The sequence below is a fragment of the Aquarana catesbeiana genome, linkage group LG01 (assembly GCF_042186555.1).
Source record: "Aquarana catesbeiana isolate 2022-GZ linkage group LG01, ASM4218655v1, whole genome shotgun sequence".
Classification (NCBI taxonomy): domain Eukaryota; kingdom Metazoa; phylum Chordata; class Amphibia; order Anura; family Ranidae; genus Aquarana; species Aquarana catesbeiana.
This window is the reverse complement of record NC_133324.1, coordinates 391,925,322-391,939,901: the sequence shown is the minus strand read 5'-3', so window position 1 is coordinate 391,939,901 and position 14,580 is coordinate 391,925,322. Positions and strand designations below refer to the sequence as shown.

Genomic DNA, 14,580 nt, shown 5'->3' with positions numbered 1-14,580 from the left:
AGTACAAAATGAAGCAGGACAAAGGCTAATAGAGTTTTGTCAGGAGAACACACTGGTAATAAAAAACACTCCTCTACAACAACCAAAGAGGCGACTCTATACATGGACATCACTGGACGGTCAATATAGAAATCAGATTGATTGTATTCTCTGCAGCTAAAGATGGAGAAGCTCTATACAGTCAGTCAAAACAAGACCTGGACCTGACTGATTCAGGCTTAAATTGAAGAAAGTGGGAAACACCAGACCAGATCAGATATGAACTAAATCGGATCCCTTGTGAATACTCAGTGGAGGTGACAAACAGATTTAAAGGATTAGATCTGATAGAATCCCTGAGGAACTATGGAAGGAAGTATGTAACATCGTACAAGACACAGCAATAAAAACTATCCCAAAGAAGAAGAAATGCAAGAAAGCAAAGTGGCCATACAAATAGCTGAACAAAGAAGGAAGGCAAAAGGCAATGGAGAAAGGGGAAAATATAACTGAATGCAGACTTCCAGAGGATAGCAAGAGGAGACCAAAATACCTTATTAAACAATCAATGCAAAGAATTAGAAGAAAACAACAGAATGGGAAAGACTAGAGAGCTTTTCAAAAAAATTGGAGATATCAAGGGAAAGCTTTGTGCAAAGATGGGCACGATAATAGACAAAAATGGCAAGGACCTGAAAGAAGCAGAAGAAATAAAGAAGAGATGGCAAGAATACACAGAAGAACTATATAAGAATGATGTGAATGTCCCATATAACCACAATAATGCAATCACTGACCCTGAACTGGATATCCTGGAGAGTGAAGTCAAGTGGGCCTTAGAAAGCATTGCTAATAACAAAGCTAGCGGAAGTGATGGTATCCCAGCTGCATTATTTAAAATCCTAAAAGATGATGCTGTTATAGTGCTGTACTCAATATGCCAACAAATTTGGAAAACCCAACAATGGCCACAGGACTGGAAGAGGTCTGTTTACATTCCTATGCCAAAGAAAGGCAGAGCCAAAGAATGTTCAAACTACCGTAAGATCGCACTCATCTCACACGCTAGCAAGGGCTGAAATTTCTACAAGCTAGGCTTTAGCAGCATGTGAACCGAGAGCTACCACAAGTGCAAGCTGGATTTCAAAGAGGCAGAGAAACTAGAGATCAAATTGCCAACATCCGCTGGATCATGGAGAAAGCAAGAGAGTTCCAGAAGAATGTCTACTTCTGCTTTATTGACTACAGTAAAGCCTTCGATTGAGAAAGGAGTGCGGTAAGGATGTAGATTGTCACCCTACTTATTTAACTTATATGCAGAGTACATCATGCGAAATGCCAATATCGCCGAATTACAAGCCGGAATGAAGATCGCAGGGAGAAATATCAACAACCTGAGATTTGCAGATGATACCACACTAATGGCAGTTCTGTGCCCTGGAAAAAAAAACCTGTAAAGCAAAGGCATAATGAGTTAGTATGCACCGCATACTAGCTCATTATGAAATACTTACCTTAGAACGAAGCACCCGCACCACCTCCCAGTCACCACTGAGGGAGCCGACATGTTCCCTCATCGTTTCTTCCAGGTTCACAGCTCAGGAGCTGTGAGTGCAGGAATCCCCGTTCCGGCAAGGTCCGGCAGCATCCGCCTGACTTTCAGAGCCCATGCACCCCTAACGTCAGTGGCTGCATTCAAGGTGAATATCTCCTAAACCATACAGGTTTAGAAGATATATATTTTACCTACAGGTAAGCCTTATTATAGGCTTACCTGTAGGTACAAATGTGCAAGCAGGGTATACAACCGATTTAATGAAGGTGAAAAAGGAGAGCGCAAAAGCTGGCCTAAAATTGAACATTAAGAAAACTAAGATCATGGCAACCAGTCCCATCACTACTTGGCAAATAGAAGGAGAAGAAATGGAAACAGTGACAGGTTTTATCTTCCTAGGCTCTGTAATGGAACGCCCTGCACTCTGCTTGAGTGCTTTCGTGATATAAGACTTCCTCCCAGTCTGAATACAGATATCAGATATTCCAACCACTCACAAGCACAAAACAAGACAATACTTGTTTAGCTGCCGAACATGGACTCTTTTATTAGAACCAAAATTACAAGTCTTATATACAGTAAAAGAGGAGGTCCCCCCTCCTGCTCATATTACTCCAACAATACATCTGTAACCAGAAACAGAATTAACATGAGCTAACTAACTAATCCCTTAAAGCAGCCGATGTAACTCCGTGCCCTCCGGAGCATTGTTATGATTAATCAGGATTTCACTACAGGTCAGACTTGTTGTCACTGAGCTTCACACATTAGTATAAACACAGGACACCTTCTCACAATAGCAGGAGCTAATTACAATTAACAATACAAACAGTGATCCCCCCCCCCCTCAGCCTAGTAGGCAACAAACTATAGTAGGAGTAGACTGTCCGGCTCCTACCCAGTTCTAGAGGCCAATGTGATCAGCTCTCTCAACTAACATGTTGAGTTTAAAATCAAACAAACCAAGAATAGTCTTTACATATATCCTGGGAGATATTGTGGATAAATATTACTGTCCCATTTTAAGCAATCCAAGACATACCCTCCCAGTCACCATTTCCAATATTGCATACACAGGGTTCCCAGAGTCTGTGTGTCCTAGGGGACAAGGACCCGAATCCAAAGTAACACCACCTCAAGGGTCCCCAGGCATACAGCTCACAAAGCGCACCGTTCCTACCAAATGCCAGGGCCTATAATTGGTAGGCAAGAGGCTAGCATTCAGTCCCCTCCAAAAGCCTCTGTCCAGGGTGAGTCTGTCACAGGCTCCAAGATCACGGAAGCAATACTAACGCATTTCACAGTCTCAATGGTGCTTAATCCTAGCTATGATTAAGCACTATTAAGAGCGTGAAATGTGTCAGTTGTCATCCTGTACCCTGCTGTTGTCATGAACTTTTGATACTTATTCACAATAAAGGTGTTGATATTGGAGTGCGGCTGTCCAGAACTTTTCTCTTTATCATTATATGTTGAGCCTGCACCTGCTACTTCCACCTTGAGGAGGGTGTTACCTTCAGCACACCTACCTGGAGCGGTAACAATCTTTTCTCCCAGATGGTGACTGTAGCCATTAATTAAGAGACGCTTGCTTCTTGGGAGGAAAGCAATGACGAACCTAGACAACATTATAAAAAGCAGAGATATCACCCTTCCAACAAAGTGTCGTATAGTCAGAGCTATAGGCACTTTCCTCCCAAGAAGCAAGCGTCTCTTAATTTCATGGCTACAGTCACCATCTGCGGTGATCTTGGAGCCTAGGAAGATAAAATCTCTCACTGTTTCTATTTCTTCTCCTTCTATTTGCCAAGGAGTGATGGGACCAGTTTCCATGATCTCAGTTTTTTTAATGTTCAATTTCAGGCCAGCTTTTGCACTCTCCTATTTCACCTTCATTAAGAGACTATTTAGTTCTTCTTCACTTTCTGCCATTAGTGTGATATCATCTGCATATCTCAGGTTGTTGATACTTCTCCCTGCGATCTTAATTCCGGCTTATGGTATTCCCATTAGTAACCTATGGCTTTGAAAGTTGGATCATAAGAGAGGCTGAAAGCCGAAGAATTGATGCTTTTGAACTATGGTTGAGAAGACTCTTGAAAGTCCCTTGGATGGCAAGAAGATCAAACCAGTCAATCCAGAAGGAAATCAACCCTGAATATTCACTGGAAGGACAGATCCTGAAGCTCGAATTCGAATACTTTGGCCACCTAATGTGAAGAGAGGACTTATTGGAAAAGACCCTGATGCTGGAAAAAGGAGAAGAGGATGATAGAAAACAAAAGGGATAGATAGCATCAACGAAACAATGAACATGAAGTTAAGCAAGCTCCGGGAGGCAGCGGAGGACAGAAAAGCCTAACGCTCTATGGCTCATAAGGTCACAAAAGAGTCGGACACGACTAAACGACTGAACAACAACAATGTAATGTGACTGCCTGATTAGTTAACGTGTATCTTTTTCAGCCAAGGAAGCTGCCATCTTTGCCTCTGTTTAATCTACAACTGTCATGATACTGCACATGTGATCAGTTATGACACCAGCCATTGGATGGTTTGACAGTTTAGTTGAGAGCACAACAAATGGGAGTGTTACATTTCCGGCACGTGGCAGAAATGAACTGTTTTACTGGCTTTACTTCCGCTTTACGCTGGCAATCGATGGATTGAAATTCAGCTGGTTCAGCAAGGAACGGACACATTTGGATCCATCTATGACCTGTCCCATTCATTAAAAGTCAATCTAACCATCAACTTCTCATGAATGGTCTTGTTGAAAAAAATGTAGCTTTACTCAGCACCAATCTGCTGTAGCACTGATCAGTGTATTCTGACTGTGGGGGAGTGCCTGCTGTATGAATACAATGACACAGCAGGGAGGATTCCTGCATCCACTTTGAATGTGTGGATGGGGGAATTGGGGGAATTGGTTGTTTTTTCATTCAGCCTGCTGGCTGAACAAAAAAAAAAAAAAACAGTCATGTAAGGCCAGCTTTAGCAGCGGCATTTTCAGGTTGCCATACACCCAGCCGTCGATAGACTCAAGTGGCAGAACAATGGCAATCTGAAGAAGCACACACTGCAATCTGGCAACGCTTCTACTACCGTAATTATTGAGCAGTGGCTTAATGGTGTCAGCTTGCAACAGAAAATGCTGTTACTTGCAGGATCTCTAGGTAGGAAACTTTGTAACAGATTCTCCCCAAAAAATTACTTTGCTTTAATAAACCGTTGATACTAAAAGTAGATTTAAGCTACTTAATATTCTTTCCTGCGACCATGAGTTGCAGGGAAAAAAAACGCTTGATTCTCCCATCAACACAGTCAAAGTCCTTACCGCAGAGCCATTGGGTTTTTTTTACAAAAGGCAAGTCCACTTTACACTACAAATGCAAACTACAAGTGCAAAGTGCACTTGAAATTGCACTGAAAGTGCACTTTAAAGTGCAGTCCCTGTAAATCTGAGGGGTAGATTTGAAATGAGGGGAAGCTCTGCTGATTTTATCATCCAATCATGTGCAAGCTAAAATGCTGTTTTTTTGTTTTCCTTGCATGTCCCCCTCGGATCTACAGCGACTGCACTTCCAAGTGCACTTTCAGTGCAATTTCAAGTGCACTTTGCACTTGTAGTTTGCACTTGTAGTGCAAAGTGGATTTGCCTTACGTAAATAACCCCCACTGTGTTCTTCCAGCAGGGGCACGGGGGAAGCTGCCCCTGCCAGGGGAACACAGTGATTACTGTTAGCGGCTATAATAGCCGCTAGCAATAATCACATGTAAAATCCGACAGGCTAGTTGTCCCTAAGTTGATCAAGTGTACATTCAGCCGGCCCATACTTGACCGAATCTCGGCTGGTCCCCACTGAACTGGCCAAAATTCCAACTGTCTATGACCGGCTTTAGTCTTTACATACACTTTAAATATTTTACTTAATTTTTATGCAATAAAATTAGGCCCTTGTTCTGCACAGCTGTTGTAAGACCTAGTAATTTCAGAATATAATAAATTATTTTACTTTTCTCAGTTTTGCCTTCTCCTAGAAAAAATAAGGTGCTAGATAAAAGAATAAAGAGTGAATAAAATACAACCATATTAAAAGGGTAATTTCTTTATTCTTATTTGCACTGGTTTAACACTGTTTCTTGCATAGCAGCAGGTCATTCTACGACTTAAAATGTGACATTTCTTATTTTCTAAACTGTATAGAAATGCAATATATGCTTGAATGTCTGACTGTATTCATGTTGCTCAGTAAGGTAGTGCTCAATGTACATTCATTATGGTATAATAACATGGCATAAAACATACGTTTATGTAATTACAAGTAGTACAAGTAGTTATTAAGAATTTTACTTTTCAGTATTTTACTTTTTTAGTGTTTCAGCATGCTTACAGAACAGCTTTTAACAGCTCACTAGTTCTTTCAGTCAGATACATTGATGGCTATGTTCAGTAAGAAACCTAACAAATTTGGGCGCAGTTATACAATTTCAAGCTTGCTATATATGCAGTGGTGGCTGGTGGGTTTTTCTTTCGAGGATGGGCTCCTCCTAGGCACGTGCTTAACCCCCCCCCCCCATTGGAATACATAGTCCGGCGCCCTGTAGGTAAATCAGGGGGCTGGACACATAGATGGGGGGGCGGCTCTGTGCATCCCTCATGGATGGGCTGCCACTGCATATATGTTACAATCTAATTATACAATCTCTGCTCTGCATAATCTTTTTTAGATTTACCCAAACTATGTAATGTGCGGGTCTCAAACTGGCGGCCCTTCGGCTGCTGCGAAACTACAAGTCCCATGAGGCATTGCAAGGCTGACAGTTACAAGCATGACTCCCACAGACAGAGGCATGAAAAGACTTGTAGTTTCCCAACAGCTGGAGGGCCACCAGTTTGAGACCCCTGAAACAGTGCCTTCAGTTTGTACTGCATTAGGCAAACTTTATTAAAGCTCTACCAACATATTGTTGGTAGAGCTAAAAAGAGATTGTATACCGTTTTGCACACAAGCTGCTATTGTGTCCCAGCAAAAGGTTTGTGTGTATCAGATGTCCACACTGACAGGTTTAGCGAGCTGTCACTACCCTGTCATTTTTAGGCAAAGTAGAAGATTGAATTAGAAGTGTAAGTCCCCCCCAATCATTTTGAAAAGTAATAAAAAAGGAGTCAACCATATAATGAAGGAAAAAAAACAGTGGGAAGCCTTCACTGGCACAGAAGTTTGTCCAGCTTTTCATAGACAGCACTAAACAGTGGATATTTATGCAGTTATAAAATATAAAAAAATAAACTTAATCTTAAGCACAGTAACAGGTAGTAGGCTAAATTTAAAACAGTTAGCCTTTAAAAAAAATAGCAAAAAGGCAGGCAGCATAGTAACCCAAATAATTAAAGGCATAATAAACCTTTCTACCAGGACATTGCTTTTCACATGCATAAGATATGCATTGATCATGTAGTTTCATGGTGTGATTTATTGCTTTGTATACACAGCCTATAGTAGATTAAATCTCCACAGAAGTTTCTGTTTATGTTCAAACCTGCAGCCACGCAGCACGAAACTGCACAAGTAATGCATGACATCTGTCTGTAGTCTAAAAACTGACACTTTCTGTGAAGAAACTACAGAGCATTCATAGAGAGATCACTGTGCTGGAAGTGGAAGCTGGATGTGTTTCATATACCCCTTACATTTTTGTAAATATTGTATTATATCTTTCATGTGACAACACTGAAGAAATGACACTTTGCTACAATGTAAAGTAGTGAGTGTACAGCTTGTATAATAGTGTAAATTTGCTGTCCCCTCAAAATAACTCAACACACAGCCATTAATGTCTAAACCGCTGGCAACAAAAGTGAGTACACCCCTAAGTGAAAATGTCCAAATTGGGTCCAATTAGTCATTTTCCTCCCCGGTGTCATGTGACTCGCTAGTGTTACAAGGTCTCAGGTGTGTTAAATTTGATGTTATCGTTCTCACTCTTTCATACTGGTCACTGGAAGTTCAACATGGCACCTAATGGCAAATAACTCTCTGAGAATCTGAAAAAAAGAATTGTTGCTCTACATAAAGATGGCCTAGGCTATAAGAAGATTGCAAAGACCCTGAAACTGAGCTGAAGCATGGTGGCCAAGACTATACAGTGTTTTAACAGGACAGGTTCCACTCAGAACAGGCCTCGCCATGCTTGACCAAATAAGTTGAATGCACGTGCTCAGCGTCATATCCAGAAGCTGTCTTTGGGAAATAGACCTATGAGTGCTGCCAGCATTGCTGCAGAGGTTAAAGGGGTGGGGTCAGCCTGTCAGTGCTCAGACCATACGCCACACACTGCATAAAATTGGTCTGCATGGTTGTCATCCCAGAAGGAAGCCTCTTGTAAAGATGATGCACAAGAAAGCCCACAAACAGTTTGCTGAAGACAAGCAGACTAAGCACATGGATTACTGGAACCATGTCCTGTGGTCTGATGAGACCAAGATAAACTTATTTGGTTCAGATGGTGTCAAGCGTGTGTCGTTTCCAGTGGCGTCTCCAGCTTTCATATTTAGGGGGGGCACATGGGGGGACAGGGACAAAATTAGGGGGGCAACTATAAAAGCAATATATATTGTTTGTTATTTTTCAAGAATAGAATGCACTCCAGAGGTCTTGTTACAAATTCACATTTGTTGTATGCTCAACTACACTTACCTACCTGTCCACTACACTGACCTACTTAATTCCTACCCCCTCCATTGGGGGGCCGTGTCACAGCCTCAGCTCTGAGGGGCTCATGCTGGGACCTGTAGTCTTTCAGTTTTCTGGGGGTCACACATCCCCAAAAATGAAGGACTACAAGTTCCAACATGAACTCCTCAGATCTAAGGATGTGACTCCCTCCAAAATTCAAGGACCACAAGTCCCAGCATGAACCCCTGAGATCGCAGGAGTTCATGCTGGGACCTGTAATCCTTCATTAGGAGAATGGGATCAGTGGGGGTAGGGGTGGATGAGTGGCAGTGCTTGGGGGATGGATTCAGTGGCTGTGCTTGCTCACTTGTTGTCACTTGTTAGTCAGTGCCCACTTGGTTCCCCCTGCCTGCATGCAAGAGAGGGGTGTGAGAGGATGGGGTGGAAGAGCAGTGAGCAGTATAGGGGGGGAGCATTACATAGTGGGGGAGAGCAGTATACAATGGGGGGAGCAGTATATAGTGGAGGGGAGCAGTATATAGTGGAGGGGAGCAGTATACGGGGGAGCAGTATATAGTGGAGGAGAACAGTATACAGTGGAGGGGAGCAGTATACGGGGGAGCAGTATATAGTGAAGGGGAGCAGTATACGGGGGAGCAGTATATAGTGGAGAACAGTATACAGTGGAGGGGAGCAGTATACGGGGGAGCAGTATATAGTGGAGGAGAGCAGTATACAGTGGAGGGGAGCAGTATACGGGGGAGCAGTATATAGTTGAGGAGAGCAGAATACGGGGGAGCAGTATATAGTGGAGGAGAGCAGTATACAGTGGAGGGGAGCAGTATACGGGGGAGCAGTATATAGTGGAGGGGAGCAGTATACAGTGGAGGGGAGCAGTATACAGGGGAGCAGTATATAGTGGAGGAGAGCAGTATACGGGGGAGCAGTATATAGTGGAGGGGAGCAGTATACGGGGGAGCAGTATATAGTGGAGGGGAGCAGTATACGGGGGAGCAGTATATAGTGGAGGAGAGCAGTATACAGGGGAGCAGTATATAGTGGAGGAGAGCAGTATACAGTAGAGGGGAGCAGTATACGGGGGGAGCAGTATATAGTGGAGGAGAGCAGTATACGGGGGAGCAGTATACAGTGGAGGAGAGCAGTATACGGGGGGGCAGTATACAGTGGAGGGGAGCAGTATACGGGGGAGCAGTATATAGTGGAGGAGAACAGTATACAGTGGGGGAGCAGTATATAGTGGAGGAGAGCAGTATACAGTGGAGGGGAGCAGTATACGGGGGAGCAGTATATAGTTGAGTAGAGTAGTATACGGGGGAGCAGTATATAGTGGAGGAGAGCAGTATACAGTGGAGGGGAGCAGTATACGGGGGAGCAGTATATAGTGGAGGGGAGCAGTGTATAGTGGAGGGGAGCAGTATATAGTGGAGGGGAGCAGTATACGGGGGAGTAGTATATAGTGGAGGGGAGCAGTATACGGGGGAGCAGTATATAGTGGAGGAGAGCAGTATACAGTGGAGAGGAGCAGTATACGGGGGGAGCAGTATATAGTGGAGGAGAGCAGTATACAGTGGAGGGGAGCAGTATACGGGGGGAGCAGTATATAGTGGAGGAGAGCAGTATACAGTGGAGGGGAGCAGTAAGCAGTATACAGGGGGAGCAGTAAGCAGTATACGGGGGGAGCAGTTTATAGTGGAGGGGAGTAGTATGTGGGGGGAGCAGTATATAGTGGGGGGAGCAGTATATAGTGGAGGAGAGCAGTATACGGGGGAGCAGTATATAGTGGAGGATGCAATGAGCAGTATACAGGGGTGGGGTGGTTCAGTATACAATGGGGAGGTAGTGAGCAGTATACAGGGGGAGCAGTATATTTCGGAGAGTCTGCAGTATACATGGGGGGAGGGGCAGTGAGCAGTATACAGGTGAACAGCAGTGGGCAGTATACAGTGTGGAGGGAGAGCAGTGAGCAATATATGGGCCTCAAAATATAATAATAAAATACAGTCTAAATAAATAATTATACAGCATACAGGGGGAGAGCAGTGACCATTATACAATGGGAAGCAGTATATGGGGGGGTGGGGGCAGTCACCAGTATCCAGGGTTGGGAGCATAAAGTGTGCTAACCACAGTAGGGAGCTGAAGACTTGCACATGGAGGGAATTGCTGCAGGGGTCACTCACCATATGGATTGAGGTGAAGCCTCCCAGGGTCGTCATTTATGCTCCTCCTCCAAGGTCCGGTACAATTTTCAGCAGCCATCTGTGCATGTAAGGGAAGATGGCCACACCCCCGCCCCACCCACCAGCTTGGTCAGCCCGTGTAGCTCAGTAGCTGCAGGCTGGGAGAGAGACCATCGGGTCTGTCAGTCTGAGGAGGTTGCATGCACAAAAGCTGCACTGCACCCGCAGGAGAAACCAGAGGTAGCCTATAGTTCTCTATGGGCTCCCTGGTTGCATAAATAGCTGTGCCCGCACGTGTCCCCTGCAATATGACCGTGGCCACCTGGGTAGGAGGGGCGGCTGGGCAGCACATAGAGTAACCAATACGTCAATGTATTTCTTGCCACGCTGAATACCTGCAGGAGGAGAAGCGGGAGTTCAGCGGCAGCAGAAGAGACATGGACGGTTCGGTTTCTCTATGTGCTGCCCAGCCACCTCTCCCACCCAGGCAGCCACAACACACCGGACAGCTGCTTTGGACCCCAGCAGCCCTAGGCGCAGAGGAGGAGGAAGTTAAGTCCTCCTCCTCTTTCAACACTAGGCAGAGAGGGAGTCGCAGCCATGACGTCACTGATTGCTAGGCGCCAGGCGGCTCTATCAACCAGTGGCCAGAAATAAAGTCAGAGCCAGTGCTACTGAGGCTCAGTGTTTCCCAGTCCCTGCATTCCAGACTGCTCCCAGAGTGAGTTTCTTTTAATTGGGGGGGCACATAGGGGGGCACAATATTATTTTGGGGGGTCATGGCCCCCTCTGCCCCCCCCCCTAGTGACGCCACTGGTCGTTTCAACCAGGTGAGGCGTACAAAGACAAAATGTGTCTTGCCTACAGTCAAGCATGGTGGTGGGAGTGTCATGGTCTGGGGCTGCATTAGTGCTGCCGGCACTGGGGAGCTACAGTTCATTGAGGGAACCATGAATGCCATCATGTACTGTGACATACTGAAGCAGAGCATGATCCCCTCCCTTCAGAGACTGGGCCGCAGGGTAGTATTCCAACATGACAATGACCCTAAACACACCTCCAAGATGACCACTGCCTTGCTAAAAAAAGCTGAGGGTAAAGGTGATTGACTGGCCAAGCATGTCTCCAGACGTAAACCCTATTGAGCATCTGTGGGGCATCCTCAAACGGAAGGTGGAGGAGCGCAAGGTCTCTAACATCCACCAGCTTCGTGATATCGTCATGGAGGAGTGGAGGAGGACTCCAGTGGCAACCTGTGAAGCTCTGGTGAACTCTATGCCCAAGAGGGTTAAGGCAGTGCTGGAAAATAATGGTGGTCACACAGAATATTGACACTTTGGGCCTAATTTTCATTTTACATTTTCACTTAGGGTTGTACTCAATTTTGTTGCCAGCAGTTTAGACATTAATGGCTGTGTGTTGATTTGGAGGGGACAGCAAATGTACACTGTTATACAAGCTGTACACTCACTACTTTACATTGTAGCAAAGTGTCCTTTCTTCAGTGTTGTCACATGAAAAGATATAATAAAATATTTACAAAAATGTGAGGGGTGTACTCCCACAATTGTGATGCAACAATGACAAGATGTGCACTGGACGCTGTGTGACCCAAAAGAAGAAGTTGCCTGTTCCTAGGAACAAGCTAGGTGAATGAATACATAAAGATATGGGAAATGATCAGCCATGACACTACAAACTACAGCTACAACAGGTGAACCCATCATTACAAGGCATGGTAAACAAATAACATAGGGAGTACAACTACAGTAATACCTTGAAAACGTTTGAAAGTGTACAATACCTTTAAGAAATCAGTTTACATTAGACACTCCAATTTAAAACTGGTAAACACTAAAATCTGGTGAGTTACCATATATGAGCATTTGACAATCTTTTTTCATGAGTCCTATATTGCTTGACCTGTTTACAATATACTTCATCTTCCACTAGTTAGACAATATGATATCTTTCTTCTATACAAACCTTGGTTATGTACATTTTTGCCAGCTGATATGGTATATAAGGCTGTCCGTCATTCTCCTCACATTCGGCTAGATCACTTGGACCACAACTTTCATTTAAACAAGTATTTTGAAGTTTATGAATGTCTGCAAAATCAGCATTTAGATATCAGTTATTAGACATCAATAGAAATTAGATTTTTGCTATTAGTTTTAGGATTTTCTCACAAAATACTGAAGTTATGTACTCTTAGGCCCCTTTCACACAGGGTAGACTGCGCCAGGAGTCCACCTGCTTTGCGGGGAATCTGTCTCTGCTGATCCCAGCTGAGCAGCCAGATGAATAGTCCAGGGCTGCTCCGCTTATGCAGAGCAGAGACAGACAGCGCCCGCTGTCCTTTATGGGTAGTCGGATGTAATTGGACTGCCTGTCCATTTACACTTGACTGCCGTCTGATCTGGTCTGCTAGACGGATGGAGAACCGATCCACATCCGTCTGCATTTAGCGGATCGGATTGGATTGGATGTTGATGGGTGTTAAGTGACACATGTCCACTCCATAGAGAATAATGGAGGGTTCGATCGGGTCCGCCTGAAAAACTGACCTTATTGATCTGCCTGTGTGAAAGGGACCTTATGAGTAAGCATATCATAAAGTTTGTATTCCTTCAAATCCAATCATGCCATAAAGTACACAAATATATAAGTCCCTACTGTGCCTTTATTAAACAGACAGAATATTATTTTGATAATAAGGGTTCATGCACACTGCTGCTCCTAAAGTGACATTTTCGGGCTTTAAGCATCTTTTGCCTAAGCCCCTAAATTCCCCTCAATAAAATGTCATGTGCCCAAGCACACATAGGCTTTTAGAGGAGTTTAGGAGCAGCAGCATTTAGAGGCAGTCAAAGCAGAAGAATTGTGTCCAGGTAAGGAGCTTTTGGCCATAAAAAATGCCAAACACGCCTAAAAGCATCTAGACACGCCTAAGCGCTAGGTGAGTTTAGCACATGAGTGTTTATTCATTTGAATGGGCAGAAAAAAATAAAATTCTGGCCAATGAAATAAATGCCCAAATGCCAAACACACCTGAATGTGGCTAAAACCTGCATCTTAGGTGCACATTTAACACAGATTTTTCCTGTCACTGGAAACAGAATTTACAATAAACCAGGCCTTAAAGGTATCAGTTGGTAGGCATTCAAATAGAAAAATCACATATATGCTCTAAGGACTATATCTATGTACAATACATGCCTGTAGCTCTTACTACTATTTATCTCTGGGGCATGGTCCAAGGTTTGTTGGTAGCAATAAAGTATGGTAATAAGGTTTGTAATGGGTATTATAGAGCAATATTATGCATGGAATAGAAAAAATATTCTACTTTGTTTTTTGTTTTTTTTCAATCTCTTTTTATGAACATGTTTCCTCCATCACAATCACACTGTGAAACACACATAAACATACAAAATACATACAACAATAACATTATGAAAATAAATAAATACATTTCTCTTTCCCTTTCCTTTTCCCCTTCTCCCTCCCTCGTGCTATAAATAGCATCCTATTAATGGGTATCCTGATTACTGGAGTGTATAATTCTATTATCTAATTGGCCCAATAAGCATATTCTTGGATTTACCTGTACCTGTGTTTGATACGCCTGATTAATAGTCTCTACCACATTTTACCAATACCTGAACAGTTTAGGGCATTTCCAAAGCATATGCATTAGATCAGCAGATGCTCTTGAACATCTTGGGCATTCCGACGTATCCCCCCTCCCCCATTGGTATAATTTAGCTGGTGTCCTATAAACTCTATATATTATATAGCATTGCTGTGGAGAGATGGATAAATTGCTGTGGAGAGATGTTCCAGTATACACTGCCATGTTTCAGCTGACATTTTTCCAAGGTCTTTTTCCCATCCCCTCCTGGCTAAACAGCTGTTTAGCTTCTGTGATTGTTCAGTCAAACGGCCATAGAGAGTGAAAATAAGACCTCTCTTAAACTGTATCTTTACAAGAAAATCCATAAGTGGCATACACTATTTTGTATCCTAACATTGTTATCTTTAAACTGACTCTGTAGCACATGGTGCAGTTGTAGGTATTTATAAAAGGTGTGGGAGGGCAATAAGTATTTTTTCTGCAAATCTTGAAATGTTAATATAGTATCTGTATAAAGCTATGCAA

At 43.6% G+C, this 14,580-nt stretch overlaps 1 protein-coding gene across 3 annotated transcripts in view; it reads right to left on the bottom strand.

The window, feature by feature from the left end:
* LOC141147192 (uncharacterized) overlaps positions 1-14,580 on the bottom strand; it is an 87,472-nt gene that overhangs the window by 22,807 nt on the left and 50,085 nt on the right. For all 3 annotated transcript variants that reach the window (XM_073634366.1, XM_073634349.1, XM_073634358.1), the window contains one exon: positions 12,402-12,526. In XM_073634366.1, the coding sequence (XP_073490467.1) occupies positions 12,402-12,526 (125 nt within the window). The remainder of the gene's footprint in view (positions 1-12,401; positions 12,527-14,580) is intronic.